Here is a 20924-nt window from a genome sequence, read left to right on the forward strand (position 1 = left end):
GGATGTGTCAGGCGGCCAGAACAGCGCGACTCCACAGGCTGGAGAGCTGGGCAGAGGGGAACCTGATGAACTTCAATAAAGGCAAGTGCAGGGTGCTGCACCTGGGGAGAAATAACCCCATGGACCAGGACAGGTTGGGGCTGACCTGCTGGAGAGCAGCTCTGAGGAGAAAGACCTGGGAGTCCTGGTGGACAACAGGATGCCCATGAGCCAGCAATGGGCCCTGGTGGCCAAGAAGGCCAAGGGCATCCTGGGGGGCATCAGGAAGAGTGTGAGCAGCAGGTGGAGGGAGGTCATCCTGCCCCTCTGCTCTGCCCTGGGGAGGCCCCAGCTGGAGCACTGGGACCAGTTCTGGGCTCCCCAGTTCCAGAAGGACAGGGAACTGCTGGAGAGGGGACAGCAGAGGGCTGCAAAGATGATGAGGGGCCTGGAGCATCTCTCTTATGAGAAGAGGCAGAAGGACTTGGGTCTTTTTAGTCTGGAGAAGAGCAGACTGAGGGGGGATCTAATCAATGCTTGTAAATACTTAAAGGGAGGGTGTCAAGAGGACGGGGCCAGTCTTTTTTCAGTGGTGCCCAGGGACAGGACAAGAGGAAATGGGCACAAACTTGAATATAAGAAGTTCCACCTAAACATGAGGAGGAACTTCTTTCCTGTGAGGGTGGCAGAGCCCTGGAAGAGGCTGCCCAGAGAGGTGGTGGAGTCTCCTTCTCTGGAGACATTCAAACCCCACCTGGACACGTTCCTGTGGGACCTGCTCTGGGTGGCCCTGCTCTGGCAGGGGGTTGGACTGGATGATGTCCAGAGGTCCCTTCCAACCCCATATCATTCTGTGATCCTAGTCAGCAGAAGTACAGGACAGGGAAGAAATTAACATACTCTGAAGAAAACATCACTAAGTCTCTCCACTGCCACCAGATCTGTATCCTACAGATGGCTCATACTGTCACTCAGAGACTGTGCTGTGGGTTAAATGTGAATTTGATGCTTGTGATTCTTCTGGCATTGAAAGAGTGAAGCCCCAAGGAAGGGACCAGGGTGCTGGGTCTCTCTATCAGGCCAGCCTCCTGCCAGTTGTCGGGTCTTTATTTAATTTTAAAAGGAAGAGTTGGAAAAGTTAAATCTTTGGCATCGTCTCTCTAAACCTTTCCACAGTGATCTTGTACCGTCACACACACAACAGTCAGGGAAACTAGGCCTCAGCAAGCAACAGGGGAATTTACCACACCCTGACACCTTCCCTCTTCCAGGTACCTCTGCTGTGCACCGAGAGTGAGGTAGCTTTGTGTGAGGTAGCTCATTCTGGTTGAAAGAGGTACTAATTGTTCAAGAAATATACTGAGATGGCATCAAAATGGAGTAATTAACTCCAGACTGAAACTACACCAAACTGTCTTATTGAAATCTTCCCCCCTGTAAAGCATCTCTCTCCATGCACCTGTTTTTTTCAGAAATTGATTTTTTTTTAATCTTACAAGTTCTTTAAAATAACTTAATCTATCACCTTTAACTTAAATTTAAGACTGTCTTAATAAAAGGAATGTGCTAGAAAACAGCCAGCTTTACTCACGTTCCCTAGTCTAAAAAAACACATTATTTTTAATTGGATTCCATTTTGCCCTTATCTATAAAACATTTTTTAAAAGAAAAAAAGGAGAAGAATTCAACATGTTTCACAAATAAAATTCACCTTGGCAACCATTCAAGCAGCATAAATATTTTGATATAATTTACAGAAATCAGCATTAAGTGATGTTTTATGATGCTCATTAAGCTGTCATGTTCTAAATCACAAATGGTATCAAATGCTTTCTTCCCTTCTCTGCTATTTAAGTTTGGCAAATATGCACGGTATAAAAGGTGTCAAGTAAAATCGCCACAGGATATACTGGAAATCCCTGCACCAGCTGCAAACTCAAACATAAAGGAAGTGTCTTTCTGATCCTACAGCCTGATAATACTGGAGTTGCTGGAGGGTCACAGCAGTCTTTGAAAATAAAGCTTCATTACGCTGGCACGGAGAGGTGCAGTTTAATCCTCTTTGGAAGCTGGTCCCGCAATCCTACATTTTCAGAAAATTGCTGAAAGCCTTTGTGCTTCTGATGGGAAACGGTCATCAGGAGTACAGGTGCAGGGCATGCAACAGGCAGTGTCAGCACAACCCCTTCCCAATCTTCTGCTTCTTAGCAATTCTATCTGATAATGGCAGAAGCAGGTTGGAACAGCACCTTTTTGCCAGGGATTCAGTTGTTCCTCATTTGGAGATCAAAGACAGACACTTCCCCCTTTAATTTCTTCTGCACATTAAAAGAAAGAAAAAATACCACTTTCTTTCTATAGCTGAAAAGTTACTGCACCTTACTTTCCTACAGGACTTTTTCCATTTGTATAACTTGGATGCTTTACACTATTGCTATATGTTGTTGGCATAAACCACAAATTCAATACAGCATTTAAGTCAAAATGTATCAAGGAACATGTTTTTACCAATTACAGTATGTATTAAATAAGTACATCACATATTAAATAAGTCCATGAAATCGTAAGTGTAATAAATACTCCTGTCATATTGAATAAACCCCAAATAACAAAATGCTGTTGATATTTACAACTAAATACATCCTTGCCTGACACTAGTGAGATTTTACCACCAATATCTTTGGTCTCTAACTAAGCTGATGCATGCTTCCAATTTCAATACCATCAATGCTGATAATGGAATATATTTTTTGCAATCCTATGAAACAGCTTTCCCAAAGAGGATAGGAAGAAGGAAAAAAATATCAGTAAAACCCAAAAGAAAACAGCTAGCAGCTTCTTCAAATGTTTATTCAATTTAAATTTTGTATTATTACTGCTCTAAAGTTTCTTTTACTTAATAGTTTGTGGTGTTTCATTTCATTTTTGTTTTTGTGGTTTTTTTTTTGAAGTTTACTTTAGAAGAACTGATGGAAAGTTTTTTTTTTCCTAAAAGGTTGAAGTTTACTTTAGAAGAACTGATGGAAAAATGTGTTTATGTAGCTACTTCAAATTCTCCTCGTGAGGGACACCTTTTTTTGTTTTTGCTCTTTTCCCCAAGACAGTCTTGTGGTAGCACTAATGGGGCTTTTCACTGGGACATCCGAAGAGATCACAACTGTTAGGATCAGGATTGAGCACCTTAAGAGAACAAAGTCTACAGACAAGAATCTCTTGCAGGATTTTTGTTTCTTTTCAAGTAACTTCTAGCACTTTCAAAGAGCAAAAGACACTATGCAAAAAAAGAAAATTATATTACAGTATCATGAAAATAGTTGAGTCCTGCTGAGAAAAAAGCCAAACGATCAAGGAAATAAAAAATGTGTTTATGTAGCTACTTCAAATTCTCCTCGTGAGGGACACGTTTTTTTGTAGTTGCTCGTTTCCCCAAGACAGTCTTGTGGGTGGAATCCCTTCTTATGGCCATCTAGTGGTAGCACTAACGGGGCTTTTCACTGGGACATCCCAAGAGATCACAACTGTTAGGATCAGGATTGAGCACCTTAAGAGAACAAAGTCTACAGACAAGAATCTCTTGCAGGATTTTTGTTTCTTTTCAAGTAACTTCTTGCACTTTCAAAGAGCAAAAGACATTGTACAAAAAAAGAAAATTATATTATGGTATCATGAAAATAGTTGAGTCCTGCTGAGAAAAAAGCCAAACGAACAAGGAAATATCAAAAGCTTATGTCCTCATGAAGATACCTCCTTACACAAATGGCAAGAGAGAGGGTTTTTTCCTTTAAAGATGATAAACTGATTTTTTGGGGGGAGTTGCCAAATATCTGAAAAGACAATACATTAAAAACAAAGATGATCATCATCATCATTCATGTACTAGAAGTGCCATGCTCTCAAGACTGACTTCATGAAAATGGTATAATGAATTTCCATGTCTGGAGATTAAATCTGGTTCTGTCCTGAACTGATGGCCTTCAAGAAATCATGTTATCTGTAAATTAAAATGCCCATTCTTGTCCTTGGCACAAACAATAAACATTTTGCAAACTATAAACATTTGCAAACAATAAACATTTTGTAAACAGGTCTACTGATTACACGCATGTACAATATGGTACTGAAGTCACTTTTGTCAGTGAATGAATTAACAGAAATAACGAAGTCTTACTGCAGCCTCCCATGTAAGCTGTAGATCTAATCACACACTGCAAATGATCATCATCATCATTCATGTACTAGAAGTGCCATGCTCTCAAGACTGACTTCATGAAAATGGTATAATGAATTTCCATGTCTGGAGATTAAATCTGGTTCTCTCCTGAACTGATGGCCTTCAAGAAATCATGTTATCTGTAAATTAAAATGCCCAATCTTGTCCTTGGCACAAACAATAAACATTTTGCAAACTATAAACATTTGCAAACAATAAACATTTTGTAAACAGGTCTACTGATTACACGCATGTACAATATGGTACTGAAGTCACTTTTGTCAGTGAATGAATTAACAGAAATAACGAAGTCTTACTGCAGCCTCCCATGTAAGCTGTAGATCTAATCACACACTGCAAATTCTATCCAGTTACTTTCAAGCTTTGGTAGAAGCTACTCTAGATAGAGAGAAGACACTCAGTCTTTCTTATAGGCCCCCTTTACTGTCAGGTCTCCCTGGAGTTGAACAACCCCGACCCTCAGCCTGTCCTCACAGGAGAAGTGCTCCAGCCCTCTGAGCATCTTCGTGGCCCTGCGCTGGACTCACTCCAACAGGTCCATGTCCAACAGTAAACAGGTCTACTGATTACGTGCATGTACAATACAGTACTGAAGTCACTTTTGTCTGTGAATGAATTAACAGAAATAACAGTAACAAAGTCTTACTGCAGTCTCCCATGTAAGCTGTAGATCTAATCACACACTGCAAATTCTATCCAGTTACTTTCAAGCTTTGGTAGAAGATACTCTAGATAGAGAGAAGACACTCAGTCTTTCTTATAGGCCCCCTTTAAGTACTAGAAGGCTACTACAAGGTCTCCCTGGAGCCTTCTCTCCTCCAGGCTGAACAACCCCGACCCTCAGCCTGTCCTCACAGGAGAAGTGCTCCAGCCCTCTGAGCATCTTCGTGGCCCTGCGCTGGACTCACTCCAACAGGTCCATGTCCTTCGTATGTCGGAGAGCTCCAGAGCTGGATGCAGTACTCCAGGTGGGGCCACTGTATGAAAAGATTGTATTTGTTCTGATAGGGCAAACTTTACTCTGTAAATCAATGAGCACTGCAAATTCTATCCAGTTACTTTCAAGCTTTGGTAGAAGCTACTCTAGATAGAGAGAAGACACTCAGTCTTTCTTATAGGCCCCCTTTAAGTACTAGAAGGCTACTACAAGGTCTCCCTGGAGCCTTCTCTCCTCCAGGCTGAACAACCCCGACCCTCAGCCTGTCCTCACAGGAGAAGTGCTCCAGCCCTCTGAGCATCTTCGTGGCCCTGCGCTGGACTCACTCCAACAGGTCCATGTCCTTCGTATGTCGGAGAGCTCCAGAGCTGGATGCAGTACTCCAGGTGGGGCCACTGTATGAAAAGATTGTATTTGTTCTGATAGGGCAAACTTTACTCTGTAAATCAATGAGCTGCTGTCTTTACTGTGTAAGCAGATAAAATCAATTGTACAAGCAAAGGCTTAGGTCTTCCCACTCCTTTTTAGTCAGCAGGGAGATCCAAACTCAGCAGCACCTGGATGCTATCAATGAGGTATGCAGCTAGCTAAGATAGCAGTTTTCCATGTTCATTTTTGACCCCACCAGTACTTCACAAATTTCATGCGACAAACCCCAGTTAGAAATGAAATGGTACAATTATGTACTATGCCACAGCAGCTTATGACAAGCTACAAGCTAAACAACAGAACAAAAGACTGCCTGTGGCTGCCACTTTTGTAAATCCAGACAAATTTTAGAAATTGCAATTCCAGAAACACCATGAATTGGAAAAGGTGGCAAGGTCCATTAGATATAGAGTATCAATACTACTACTTTCACTGCCACTACATCAGAGAATCGTCCAGGTTGGAAAAGACCCTTGGGATCATTGAGTCCAACCATCAACCCCACTCTACAAAGTTCTCCCCTACACCATATCCCCCAACACCACATCTAAACGACTCTTAAACACATTCAGGGATGGTGACTCAACCACCTCCCTGGGCAGCCTATTCCAAACATCCTCAATGTTGTAAATGCTGTCTGCATAATTTTGTGGACTATCGCCTTTAGTTCCAAATTTTATTCCATTAAAAATGCCCAGGCTGTTCATTTCCCTCTCTCTGCTCCCACTCAAAAGCAGTGAGAGGGAAGTGTAAAGAAGCTGTATGTGGACTTTATCATCATAACAGGCAGCCAAAAATACAACTGGCCTAGATCCTCTGAGCCTCAGGCTTATGTTCCCAGCATTCACTGGCCAACTGACTCACTCTGAAGCATCTGCTCCAACAATAGTTGCCTTGGACCTCATTTCCCATTGTATCATCGCAACGTGCACCAGAAGAAAAGATACAGCATTAGGAGAGAGATGGGAGTAGGGAAGGAATGGAAAGACTCTTGTCTGCCTGAGAGCTTTTTTTAGGAAGGCACAGTTCACTGCTTTCCTCTGATCATAGAATCATTGAGGTTGGAAGAGAAGTAAAGAAGCTGTATGTGGATCTGCTTGGTTTTATCATCATAACAGGCAGCCAAAAATACAACTGGCCTAGATCCTCTGAGCCCCAGGCTTATGTTCCCAGCATTCACTGGCCAACTGACTCACTCTGAAGCATCTGCTCCAACAATAGTTGCCTTGGACCTCATTTCCCATTGTATCATCGCAACGTGCACCAGAAGAAAAGATACAGCATTAGGAGAGAGATGGGAGTAGGGAAGGAATGGAAAGACTCTTGTCTGCCTGAGAGCTTTTTTTAGGAAGGCACAGTTCACTGCTTTCCTCTGATCATAGAATCATTGAGGTTGGAAGAGACCCTTGGGATCATCGAGTCCAACCATCTCCCCTACTCTACAAAGTCCTCCCCTACACCATGTCCCTCAGCACTGCATCTAAACGGCCCTTAAACACAGCCAGGGATGGGGACTCCACCCCCTCCCTGGGCAGCCTGTTCCAATGCCCGACCACTCTTTGGGTGAAAAATTCCTTCCTAATGTTCAATCTAAACCTCCCCTGTTGGAGCTTGAAGCCGTTCCCTCTTGTTCTGTCACTAATTACCTGTGAGAAGAGACCAGCACCAACCTCTCTACAGTGTCCTTTCAAGTAGTTGTAGAGAGTGATGAGGTCTCCCCTCAGCCTCCTCTTCCTCATACTAAACAGTCCCAGTTCCTTCAGCCGTTCTTCATATGATTTGTCTTCCAGCCCCTTCACTAGTTTCATGATTTGTCTTGCCACCCAAGTACTCCAGAGCAGAGTGACAAAATGAGAAGATATTAACACCACACAAGGGAAGGGTGAGCAGTGGGCCCAGCATTCACAGGGGGCATGAATCACAGCCAGGGATTTGAAGACAATGCACAAAGTTTCCCACTCCCAAACCTGGGAGGCAGCACCCAAGCAAACATGGGCCAAGGTAAAGGGGCTGCACTGGAAGCAAGGAAGGGGCATGAACACGTAGAGCTTTGCTATGAACCATGCAAGGAGACAGTGGAGAGCTACAGGTCAGAATCAGAGAGGAGACCAGCAAAGACAGGTGGATACCTGCTACAGGTTGTTGGATGAGGAAGAGGAGCGGTTGGAGGCTCATTCAAACAACCAGAAACCACTTCACGACTGCAGGTCTTGACTCTCACAGGGGACTTCAGATGTCCTGATGTCTGCTCAAGCAGACACAGAGGAGCACAGGCAATCCCGAGTGAGTGCCCTGGTGACATTTCTTTACCAGAGGTGCCAGACAGGCCAACTAGAGCAGGTCTTCTGCCGGATGCATTACTCACTGGCAAGACAGAACTGGTTGGGAATGTGGCAGCTGATGGCAGCGTGGGCTGCGGTGACCACCAGTGACAAAGCTTAAACTCTGAAGGAAAGCCAGAAAGGCAAGAGGCAGAAGAGAATCTTGGCTTTCAGGACAATAGGCTTGTTTGGGGCACACATGAAGCTGTCCTGACGTGAAAAGGTGCCCGGGAGAGGCCAGTGATCCATGAGGACAAACTCCCCAGTGCTCTGGAAGCACCTTCCCCAATGTGCATGGGGAAGTCGAGCAGGCCTGGCAGAAGGCTAGGTCACCTGCACAGGGAGCTTCGGCCTGAACTCCACCACAAAACCCAAATGAATGGTCAAAATTGAGATGAATACAGAAACCCTCCTCAGGCACGCAAGAATGGGATTGGCAAAGAAAAGGCTCATCTTAATCTAAAAGTAGGAAGAGACTCAAAGAGCAACAAGGGTTTTACTGCTGCGGTAGCAGCAAAAAGAGAGGAGGGAGAAGGGAGGAAGGAAAGGGGGAAGGAAGGGGAGAAGGAAGGGGAGAAGGAAGGGGAGAAGGAAGGGGAGAAGGAAGGGGAGAAGGAAGGGGAGAAGGAAGGGGAGAAGGAAGGGGAGAAGGAAGGGGAGAAGGAAGGGGAGAAGGAAGGGGAGAAGGAAGGGGAGAAGGAAGGGGAGAAGGAAGGGGAGAAGGAAGGGGAGAAGGAAGGGGAGAAGGAAGCTCTTTGCCTGCTGCCAAACGTGACAGACGCAAAGGACTTGGTTTATCCTGAGCCATCAGTTACACTTGCTTTGAAAGTCACAGACCCACCAAAAAAAGGAAGCAAAGTATACAAATGCTCTGATAAAATACTATCCTGTGTTTTATCTAATAAATTATTATTAAAGTGTTAATTCTAATAAATTTAATATTATGTGTTATTTCTAATAAATCATTCTTTTAAAAATCAACTATTTCAGAACTGTTTATCACAGGAATTGTATTTAATGTGTTAGACAGTGACCTCACAGATTAACAATCATGATTCTCCTCTCTCAAGGGAAAAAAAGAGGGAAAAAGAGAAGGGCTAAAAAATTCTGATGTTACGAATTCAAAACCATGGTTTTTTGCCTACATATTAAAAACTAAGTGTTAAAGCAACCTGGAGACAAGTTAAATAGACAAGGTATCTTTGAATAATACATAATTGTAAGGCACAAAAGACAGTTTAGAAAGCTTATAAGTGGTATTTCCACTAGAATTCATTGCTTACCTTTTAGCTCGTTAACTATTGCATTCCCCAGCACAACTGTTCTAGTTCCACCACAATTGTTCTAGCTTAGAACATCAAAAACCTATATAAAATCTTCTTCTACAATATGGAATATTCAACATTAGCATTGATCATCTATTAAGAACAGTATTATCCCAAATAAAGTGTAAAATCCCCAGTACACCACCACACGCACATACATTTACTAAAGATAGTTCCTACCTAAGGAGGCTTACGGTTTACATGGGATTAGAGTTCCACACTCACAAAACTCCCAAGCATTTCAACAAAGAGTGCTTATTTTAACAACTCAGATGATAAAGATTCACCATTTCCTCAGTGACAAAACACTCAGGAACTTCCTTTGGTCACCGTAAGTTGGAATAATGTAGATAGCAACAATGCAAACTTGCAAAGGAATCTGCAGCCAAGGCAATTATGGCTGAGCTACACAGATCTGTTTGTGATCATACTTTCATTCTATACAGTATGTCAACTTCCATAATTTAAACCATAAAATTCATATGAAATATGCAAGCTCAGTCCAGAAGATGGTCAAGTCCCATTAACTACACGTTTCAGCACGTCGTTCACATATGTTAATCGCTTACCAAAAGTTTGTTACTTACTTTCCATCCACTTCTGGTCTTTTGCACACACAGTGAAACTTGCCACCGAAATCTATATAAAGATCATCTTCGACCACATGGAATATTCGACCAATGGCAATTTTATCTTTGCTGGGTCCCATCTGAATTAAAGGAGAGCGTCTCAACATGGATGCAAAGGACTCCGATTTCTCTGAAGGAACCTACAGATTAAAAAAAAAATAAATTCACAAAACATACTATCTGAAGGAGGAATTTAATTAAACTTATAACATACAAAAAGGCTTTTTTCAAGCCAGCAGAAGAACTAAACAGAACAAAATAAACAAGCAATTAAAGGTTGAGAGATCTTTTGGTTTCAACAACACACTTTCCCATTGATTACCTCAAGTGGAGGCTGAAAATCCATCTATATTTCATATGAACAGAGAATCCATAATTTTCCACGTGTATATTTGGGAACTTTTATTCTTGGGGAAGCCAAAGCAAGAGACAGTTCTGGATTCCAGCTCTGCTGGAAGGCACAAACAGCACGGGTTGTTCTGACGTGACATAGCCACAGGAATTACAAGCTAGAGATCTGGCACCTGGCAAAATTGCTGTTTCAGAAACAGGAACTGTTAAATGTAATATTCCAAGGACAAGGGCTGAAGAAAGTGCAACATGTGCACATGTGTGTGCACACATCCCCCCCAAAAAGGAAAGTGGCTGGTGATGGTAAACCACAAACAGAGCAGGAGGATTTGATACAGGAAAGCTAATATCAGGTAAGGTTCCAAACATAGGATTGTTTGTATGTCACAATGCAGTCTAAATTCAAATATGTGAAAATCAATTGTACACCATAAATTTATAAGTGCTCCAAGAATAAATGCTAAATAGTGGAAACAGTAAGGGGAAGTATATAAATGAGATTTATAATATGAATTGAAGGGGCAGCAGCAATCTAGATGCAACTTCAGCTCAATGTGTAAACAGTAAGCTAGAAGTAAACATTTCAAAATTAACATCCCCTCAAAATGACTCTGTCTGGGCAGGAGATTACAAATCACTCCTCATATTGAAATGTCCAAACCTGTTTTAAGGGAAACTGAGGTACACTAAAGTGCAAAATTCATTGGTCTTCCACTGACTCACTACAGATTACAGAATCACTCAGTTGCCTTGGAATTCAACTGCTTGTCCCTGTAAAGTCATAAACGCTTTTCCATCATCCCATATGCTCATAAGCATAGCTTTCAAAGAGGATACATCTTCTCTCAGTTATACCTTGTCACCCAACACCAAGTTACAGCAGTCAAATACAACAAAACTTCACGGTCAACTACTTGATCCATTGAGCTGATCATTCAATCCCCTGCTTCCCTAACCAGCAGGTCCATGCACTTCTTATGTTGGGGGCCCCAGAGCCCAGATGAGGCCTCACCAGAGCGGAGTAGAGGGGCAGAATCACCTCTCTCCATCTCCTGGCCACGCTGCTTGAGCGCAGCCCAGGACACAACTGGCCTTCTGGGCTGCCAGAGCACACTGTCAGCTCATGGCCACCTTTTCATCCACCAGCACTCCCATGTCCTTCTCAGCAGCGTTGCTCTCAATCCATTCATCCTATGAAAATCAGGGAATCAGGGAATTGTCAGAGTCGGAAGGGACCTCTAGAAACCATCCAGGCCAACCCCCGGCCAAAGCAGGGCTGCCCAGAGCACATCACTCAGGAGCATCCAGGTGGGGCTTGAAGACCTCCCTCCCTGGGCAGCCTCTGCCAGGGCTCTGCCACCCTCACCCCAAACAAGTTCTTCCTCACATTGCAGTGGAACTTCCCATGGTCCAGCTTGTGCCCGTTGCCCCTCGTCCTGTCACTGGGAACCACTGATGGTCAACTCTAGTTAATAACATCCCCTTCCTTTCTCTCCCTGGCAGGAAAAAAATACAGATACAAAATTCTCCCATGTGCAAACTTGCCTGTGAAATAAGCTCTGTACATGACACACAAGTGATATCTCCACACCCTGAGAGATGTGCTCCTTCCTTACTAGAGCAGAGTTTAAACTCACTAAGACACAGATGTTAATGTACAAAGAAATCCTCAGCCATTCTTTATTGCGGACAGTTTTCCAAGAAGCAACAAGGAATCTGTTTGAATTTTATCACAGGTCTACAAATCTGCAGCATTCTCCATTCTGCTTTCTGGAGAGGAACTTCTCAAGAACACAAATATCTAATTTCCATATATAAGAATCCTCCAGAGACTCCACTGGTTACTGCCAAGAATTCTTTTGTGAAAGAAACAGTGAGCCAAAATACAGTATTTTCTCCAGTTTTCTGCATAACCTAAAGGAGATCTCATCAAACAATAATTTATCTCCAGCGTTTAAAGAGATTTAATGACATTTTGAGTACTTTCCTTCATGATTTCTCAATGGCCTTAATGAGATTCCTCACAGCAGCACTACAGAAAAACAGTAAGACAGTAAGATAATAGGGCAGCATAGAACATTAAGCTTCTACTTTTCTGATTCTGATAGGTAATGCATCAGTAAGAAGTGATGTTGCAAAAATTGGAGAATATTACAAAATTTAGAAGTACAAAGGGCAAATTCTTTTCAAGAACCTGAAGCATAAAGGTTTTTTTCCCCTCCTTCTTAAACACCTAACCTGTTTCATTATTCCTTCTAATTTCTAGGTTTTAAAGTTTTTCACAAATATTCGGATGCATAACAAGTTGCAAAAATTGGAGAATATTACAAAATTTAGAAGTACAAAGGGCAAATTCTTTTCAAGAACCTGAAGCATAAAGGTTTTTTTCCCCTCCTTCTTAAACACCTAACCTGTTTCATTATTCCTTCTAATTTCTAGGTTTTAAAGTTTTTCACAAATATTCGGATGCCTGTCACTTTCTGTGCACGTAGCTCAATAAAAAACAGTGGCTCTTGCAATAACAGAATACTCTTCAAGATGACATATATTAACCAGAAAGTGGAAAAAAATTCCTAGATTTAAAGCCCAGTAAAATCCAAATGAAAGAGGTAGCTCCAATGGAGGAATGTACCATGCTATTTCTGGAGCAAAGCCTATGACTATCCAAGCAGGGTGGTCCAAACCCACCCACTGAGCAACATGTCTCTAAAACCTTAGCTAGGTGTTTTCTGTTTGCTTGCAAAGACAAGCAGTGTGTATGCTGGAATGTGAGAGATACGGGTGAAACACGGAGAAGCGAGATGGGAGATGGGTAATCTGCCTGCTGCAATTAAGGGTGAATGATGTATTAACGTCAAGTAATATGCAAAGAATGCAACCCTCCGCCAACGATCAAATCTGTTCTCCTCAGCACTGTCAGCCATAGCTAGAAAGATTTTTCTGTCCAAAGTTAGTTACACAAAATAACAAAATGGGAAAATTGCTTTGCCATAACAAGTTTGCGTGATGCCACAAGGGCTGAAGGCCCAGCAGCTTAGATACTCAACACTTGACTGGAAAAGGCCCTGAGCAACCTGAACCAAGTCTGTCCTGCTTGAAGCAAGCGGTGTGAACAGACCTGAGATCATTTTCAACACATATTATTTCATTTAGCAAAGAGAGAAGACTGCGAGGCTTCTACAAAGAATACTAAAACAAACCCCAATACATGAGGCTACTCTTTGACCAGGTATATATTGATAAGGCACTTACTTCAACCACCAACTGAAGAAAATTTCACTGACCTCCTGAGATCACTTTCAACACGTATTATTTCATTTAGCAAAGAGAGAAGACTGTGAGGCTCCTATAACTGAGATCATTTTCAACACATATTATTTCATTTAGCAAAGAGAGAAGACTGTGAGGCTCCTATAAAGAATACTAAACCAAACCCCAATACATGAGGCTACTCTTTGACCAGGTATATATTGATAAGGCACTTACTTCAACCACCAACTGAAGAAAATTTCACTATCCACTAGTCCACCAGACCTTAATTTTCCATACCATGTAACTACTAAAAGTGTGCACTGTTGCTTAGACATAAACCTAAATCCTAGGAATTAAAAAATTGTTGTAGGTATTACTAGGGTAACAGGTGATAGTAATTCATGCAGTTCATGTACCAAATTCCTCTCTAGTGTACTTCTACTATTTTTCACTCGAATGCAACAAGCTGTATTTAAGTCAAAATTCCATTATGCAGAATATCCCCTTAAAGACAACAGGACCAACTCAGATAATATACCATAAAACCTGACATCCAACAGTTAATGGCCTTCCATCCAGAAGCAGTGTAACAAGCACATTCAAGACAACAAGACCAACTCAGATAATATACCATAAAACCTGACATCCAACAGTTAATGGCTTTCCATCCAGAAGCAGTGTAACAAGCACTATTCCTATTTGGTGGCATTATCCAAAGGGAAACAAACACGGTTACAGGAAGTTATAAGGGTAACAGTTGTCACACTTGGCAAAGAGCACTGGAAGATTTTGCTTGGCTACAGACACAATTTTTAAGCCAACTTCACATATTGAAATTACAATTTTTAAAAAAGTGTTTTAAATTATACTTTGATTGGAGATTAGGAAGGAATTACACTTGTATTTTAACAACAATGAAAAATTCACCATACAGTATTTTATATCAGTTTATGTTCATCAAAATCCTTCCATCAAGGAAGCTCCATATTTTGGTACTCACTGCAATGCTGGCTGATGAATATAGTACATTCCAAACCTAATTTGATTGTTGCATACAGAATAGCTTCTAACTAAAAGTATCTCAGCTGTGCAGAGAACACGCAATATACCTGTACGTACATATTTGAATATATATAGTCCTCATAATAATGAACAATGTAATATTGTGAACTAAGCACATTTTTAAAAGAGATGCAAATAACAGTTAACCAAATACATGTAGCGCTTAAACAGTAAAATACAATCCTTGTCTCTCATAATTACATTTTTCAAGTAGCATCATGCAGATCTCAAAAAAAAATAAATCACAAGAATAGTGCATAATATTCAACATGTTTTCCTGAATTGCACTTTTAATATCAAAACTTCTTTGTTGTCTAGAAACCTCTACATGTTGTTGCTAAAGCTATCTGTGCCTTTTGAAGATGGACATGTCTTAGGACTTATCATCGAGATGAAGTACGTGAATTGCTCTTCTAACTCATGAAAGAGCATAATTATTTCAAATACTTTGCAAAATGAGGTAAGTTACCAATGTCTTATTACATGCTGCAAAATCAAATTTAGCAATACTGCTCATAAAAACAAATGTAATATTTTTCAATTAACAGACCAGCCTCCTATGTCCTACACTAAATACTGTACTATCATCGCAAATCCAAGGACAAGTGATTGTTTTAGTCAATTATGGCTATGCCTGCCCCTTATTAGATGAGTCAAAGGTATACTCTATTTTGGTTGAGTCTTATTCTTTTGATATTATATACAGCAACACACATGACTAAATTTAATATTATACTTCTTTTTCCTGTGACTTTACACAACTGTCCTTAGGAGGAATAGCATAAAACAAGAGAGTACATCTGGGGAGAGGAAAGACATCACAGCTGTATCAAGAAAATTAACCATCTTCAGCTGCTTCTAGACCCTTTTGTGAAACTTCTCCATCAATCAACTGACCATTTAAAATGCCAGAAAGCAGCAAAGTCATATTGATAACACTGTAATGTGACCTAAACCACCAAGGCTTTCCCAACAAATCTTATAAATGTCCAACCTATTGCACCGGTTGACACAATACCAACTTCTTTGTGCTTGCAGTAAAAGGCAGGCTTTCCAGTTATCTTTGTATTTTGCTTGGATACTATGAGAAACTGGACATGAGAACCTCGGAGTCAGCGTGAACCCCTCCCGGACCAACCGGACTGGGACCCAACAGATACACAGTGCAGAAACTGCAAAACAAGACTTCCATGAAGAATTTCACATGCAGCTTTGAAAATACGCTATTGACTAGCCAGAAGGACCATTTACTAAACAAAGAATGTATTTAATAACACAAAACTGTGTTTGTTTTTTTTCTTGACTTTAAATAACTCCTCTCTCTATATAAATACTTCAGGTTTTATATTCTTTCTTTCTTTCAAGGATTATTTTATAGAAAAAAATTAGAACATTGCAATGCTATCCATACACAATTAACAAAACACGAAGCTTTCAGAGAGTTGGAAAGAAAGAACAGACCGTGATGTTCTGCTTCAAGGAATAAAAGGAGGGCCAAGTCTTACTGCAATTTCATCAGTAACAGGAAAAGAAACAAATTCAGGTCACTTATCTAAATATTTTTACTACTTTATGAAAGAAACAAACAAAAAAATAAATGCAGGGCCCAAAGGTGATTCCTACAGTGCCCTGAGCCTGTACGCCCACAGCTGGATGTAAATACCCTGCTGATAACAATAACCACTGGAAGGATTTCAATTCCTATTTAACCTTTACATTATGGTTCCATGCACCTTCCTCCAGATACCTCACGTGCAGCCGACCCAGAGCAGGCAGCTGGCAGCCACTTGTTTTAATCCATGATACCCATAGTCCCAAGACGGTTTGAATTTGGGGATTCCACTCTGCCAGCCAGCCATCCAAGGCATATCACGTACACCTACCACTCATGGACCTGCAGAGGTGCCAAAGTGATCGTTTGCTGACCTGGAGCTATCTGAAGGAGCGAGTTCCAGCCTCGCCGCTGTTCTTCCAGCGCCGCAGTCTTCCTCACACCGAGGACGGAGATGTGCGAGGGGCTCAGGGCCTTCCCACTCAAACTTGCAGCCCTGAGGCACCGCTGAGCAGAACTATAATTCTGTTCTCCAAAGGGGCAGCATGCATTATTTGTCTGCTGTTCACCCACACCACTCAAAACTCCTGTCTACTTCATTTCCAAGAGCCTTGCTCCAACGCCATGTGAATTTTACCAAATCCAGCCACTTCTGCCACAAGCAAAGCAGGTCATTTGACAGACCTGGCTGGGACAAGCCCAGCTCCAAAGAGCCAAGTTTTGGTGCCTCAGCCAGAGCGTTCATAGGCTAAAACTGCTCCTTTGCAGGGGTCTCAAGGCCAACTGAGCTCATTCCCAGTCCAATGCCAACCGGTGCTTGGAGCAGATCCAGCTGAGAAGATGCCGAGAAGATGCCGTGATACAGTCCTTACCTACCACCAACCCAAAAGCACCAGGATGCATTCCCAGTGCAGCAGGAGCAGATAGAACCCACGTTTCTCAAAACGCAGCCGTACAAGCTGACAAAGTAAGCCAAGAGGAATTTCCAAATAAAGAAAATTCATTCCAGTTTCTGCAAATCCCACCCCTAGGAACTCCCATTAGTCAGCGGTTGCCGGTATTTGAATGCTGGCCAGAAGGTGATCAACCAAAGAGTAACCTCTGCTCGGCGTATAAGGTTTTTTTAAAAATGTTTTTACATTTGTAATCAAACCAAAAATGTTTTGAAGTTATTTATAAACACTAGAAAAGCACTCCATCCACACAAAAATTATAGGTGTCCCAAGAAATATTACACAACTGAAAATTACAAGTGAAAATTGCACTAAATATAACTCTCTCAAATAACTGTAACTTCAGTTAAATTGTCTTCTGTTAGCTTAGGTGAGAAGATAGATTGAGAGAAATATTTCCTATCAAAAGTTACATTAAATAAAATTCTGATTCATCCAGTGTTACACATTATTTGAAACTGAGGTTGCCAAGGTACTGCATAAGCAAGACAATTTTTTTAATGCTTGATTTCAAAACATCCAGTGTTACACATAATTTGAAACGGAGGTTGCCAAGGTACTGCATAAGCAAGACAGATATACATCCTTTATGAAGAATATCCATGTAGCTTTCAGAACAGAAGTGTAATAAATTCCTTTAACATTATCATTTTTGTGCTTTAGTTTATAGTCTTTCCCCTAAAACATACACAGATAAGGCAACTCTCTACATCACTTATTAAAATAGGTTTTATTTTCTTCTCTTTATGAACATTGATATTCTATTTTTTTAAAATAGTGACAAGAAATTTAAGTACACAGGCACCCTCCTCAAATTTCTGAATCCTTTCAGGAAAGAAGCTCTGGCTAAGAAAATTTAAAATACATACATTTCTGGAAGAATAATTTCTAATTTCTCTCTTTCAGAAATTAGTCATTATGATGTACTGATACCAACCCAGTCCCTTCTATCTGAACTTAAGGAAAAAAGTCAGTTACATTTCTTCTTGAAGAATACTTTTCCTTAAAACACGTTTTTCAAGGAACTAAGCAGGAGACTCCTCCAATGTGCTACTTGTGCTGCCACATCCAGCAAGAAGCAATGCCCTGTGCTGCGCTGGGTTCACCTGAACTCGAGTGCAGGATCCCTGCCCTGCTGCCTCGGGGGACCCACGGCTGGAAACCTCTGCTGCTGAGCAAAGCCTCTATTCCTGCCCACCTCACCCAGCTCTGACACCAACCTGACCGTTTGTGCCCTGTCACTATAATGTAAAAAAGCACCAACAGACATTTTAACACACTGTGCTACAGGCTGCAGCCCAGTGGCAAAGCTATCACAGCGATAACTCATTGCTACCTAAAAACCTATTTGACAAACTTCACCGTTCATTTTTTCCAAAACATTTTTAGACTATTGAGTTCACAGTGCACAAAAATATGCAATTTATTCTTAATTAGTTACTTCAATCTTACATTTCTTCTTCTGAGTTGATAACCCAACTAAGAACACAGTTCCAACAACCACTTCTCTATTGATATCAACAACAATCATCACATCCTACCTAAAAGGCAAGGTTTCCTATTTCGCTAGGGAGGCAGCTTCAGTCTGCAAACAAAGGTAACACCTAAAGCATTTCCTGTCCTTCGAAAGGATTTCTTTATTTAATTCCACAGAGAAGAACAGAACTTAAAACTTGTCTTTTTTTTGGTTGAGTTTAAGAATGCAAAACTGAAACATTACAAAAATACAGAAGGAAAAAGAAGCAAGAAGTAAGGTGCCTGGTGTAGATAGGATTAAACATCATGTGGGTTTCTGAGATCATTTTGCTTACCATGTTGCTATGATTTTAACAATTTTAATCAACATTTAAGTGCCTGCCACAAGTGTGACTATTTGCAAAACAGTAACAACAGAACTGCCAAGTTAAGGTGAAAAGCAAAAACACAAGCCCCTAAATAATTACCAACACAACAGAGAATAACACCAGGCAACTACTAAGCCAGGCCAGCAGTACGCATTTGCTGCTGTGCCCAAAAAAGCTATCTAGGAAAAATTAATTATCTTAAACAAACGCGTGTTAACATGCTCATCTATCAAGCTTCCCACCATTCTTATAAAATAAGCCACTGCCTTTCATTCATGCAGTTTCAAAAAAAGAGGGAAAACCATCTGACATAGGAAACTGGTGCAGAAATGTCAAACTTCCATATTTTCTTTTCCTGAAGAAACAGAAACACTAAGGACCCAAGTAACACTCTGTACTCCCACAGGGCACAAGCACACCAGAAGCCAGCCAGCACTTTGTATCTGTCTATTTTGCCAGCAGAGACAAGGAACACAAGCTTTCCTTCAGCTGTGGCTCACGTAAGGGATGAGAAAGACATTTCTGCTTGAAACAGCAGATCCTGCAGATGCATGACACCCCAAAAAAGCACTGCAGCTAGAGCCACAGCACCCTCTTCTGAGGAAAGCGTGTTGCTCCCATTAAAAGGATTTTCTCAAAACATCTTTTAATGCTTCAAGTTCTTCCAGCTGCATCCAGTACGTCCTCCCGTGAGTATTACCCAGCTCAGAGATGCCCCCAGTTTTGGAAAGCTTAGTTACAAAATAATACACTTCCCAGCAATCAAAAAGTAGTTAAAATTGGTGAAAAGGTTTTTTCAAGAATACTACACAGAACCAACAGGTTACACCGCAAGTCAGACCCCTTTCATCTTCCTCCTGTTTCAGTATCCCATCTCTCAGCGCTAACTCATTCTCACCAAAACTCACTCCCTCTTCTGCACGTTCTTTTAAGAACAAACAGCAAATAACCATCAATCATACTTGGGCTCACTGAGCACTTTGCTAACTGGGCTAAGAACAGCATGACAGTAGACTCATGACAGTCTGACTTCATCTGTTGTTATGCTTTTACCATTACCATGTCACGGGTTTTTCGTTTGTTCAAGGGAGAAAGTAATCCAGCAGAGCACAGAGAAGTCCAGAGTTGTAGTCCAGCTCTTCATTTTACATTCCTAGTTTGATTTCTATATTGCACTATTTATACTTGCATACATAATTCCATTTGGACATGATGTTATGAATACGATGTAACATTAGATTTAGTTCAGAACCTTTAAAGGCTTCATGATTTATAGATAGACACAAAAAAGATTATGTTCCTAGCTTCTCGCTTATTTATAGACAGACACAAAAAAGATTATGTTCCTAGCTTCTTACTTCAACAGAAAAGAAAGGAACCCATTCCCCAAATCCCAAAGTAGTATTCAGTATCTTCTACAGCTAGAATCACCTGGATCTCTTCCCAAATGCTTCTGTGGACATCCTCCTTGGACACCACCGGAGCCAGGAGGCTGAGTTAGACAGACCTCAGACCCTAGCACAGCCAGCCTTGTCAGTGTGGATATTCAACAGAGAACAGTGTGTTACAGATTACACTGTGATTTGGATATCAGGTCCTGGATTCAGTGGCAGAGGCATTTCTAGTTCTACACTCCCAGTACCCGGCCAGTCCTGCACCATTAATCCACAGCATTAATCTCCATATCCTACCGGGCACACCCCAAGTAATCCCAGCCCCTGATGTGCTCCAACAGAACTAGAAAAGTTGGAAAAAGCAGAGTGGGAAGGATGAAGAGCAGCATGGAATCACTTCCACCTCAGGAAAAATCAGAGGTCGAGTTTCTCAGCCTGGAAGTGATATTCCAGGATACATTAGCACACACACACTGCTTTTTTCAGTTTCCTTAGACGGCTGGTAGCGGCCACCACCACAACAGAGACTGGGGGAAAATCAGCATGATAAAAATCAACACAACAGCTAGAGAAAGTGATGGTTACCCACAAACTCTCTACAGTCGTTTTACCCACTCACTCATTCTTTTACACATTTCATCTGCTCACATTTCCCACAGACACAG

At 41.4% G+C, this 20924-nt stretch overlaps 1 protein-coding gene across 1 annotated transcript in view; it reads right to left on the bottom strand.

The window, feature by feature from the left end:
* MRPS28 (mitochondrial ribosomal protein S28) overlaps positions 1 to 20924 on the bottom strand; it is an 87710-nt gene that overhangs the window by 65167 nt on the left and 1619 nt on the right. The window contains exon 2 of the mRNA XM_014965496.1: positions 9810 to 9991. Coding sequence (XP_014820982.1) covers positions 9810 to 9991 — 182 coding nt within the window. The remainder of the gene's footprint in view (positions 1 to 9809; positions 9992 to 20924) is intronic.

The sequence above is a fragment of the Calidris pugnax genome, unplaced genomic scaffold, assembly GCF_001431845.1.
Source record: "Calidris pugnax isolate Ruff unplaced genomic scaffold, ASM143184v1 scaffold41, whole genome shotgun sequence".
In the NCBI taxonomy this organism is placed as follows: Eukaryota; Metazoa; Chordata; class Aves; order Charadriiformes; family Scolopacidae; genus Calidris; species Calidris pugnax.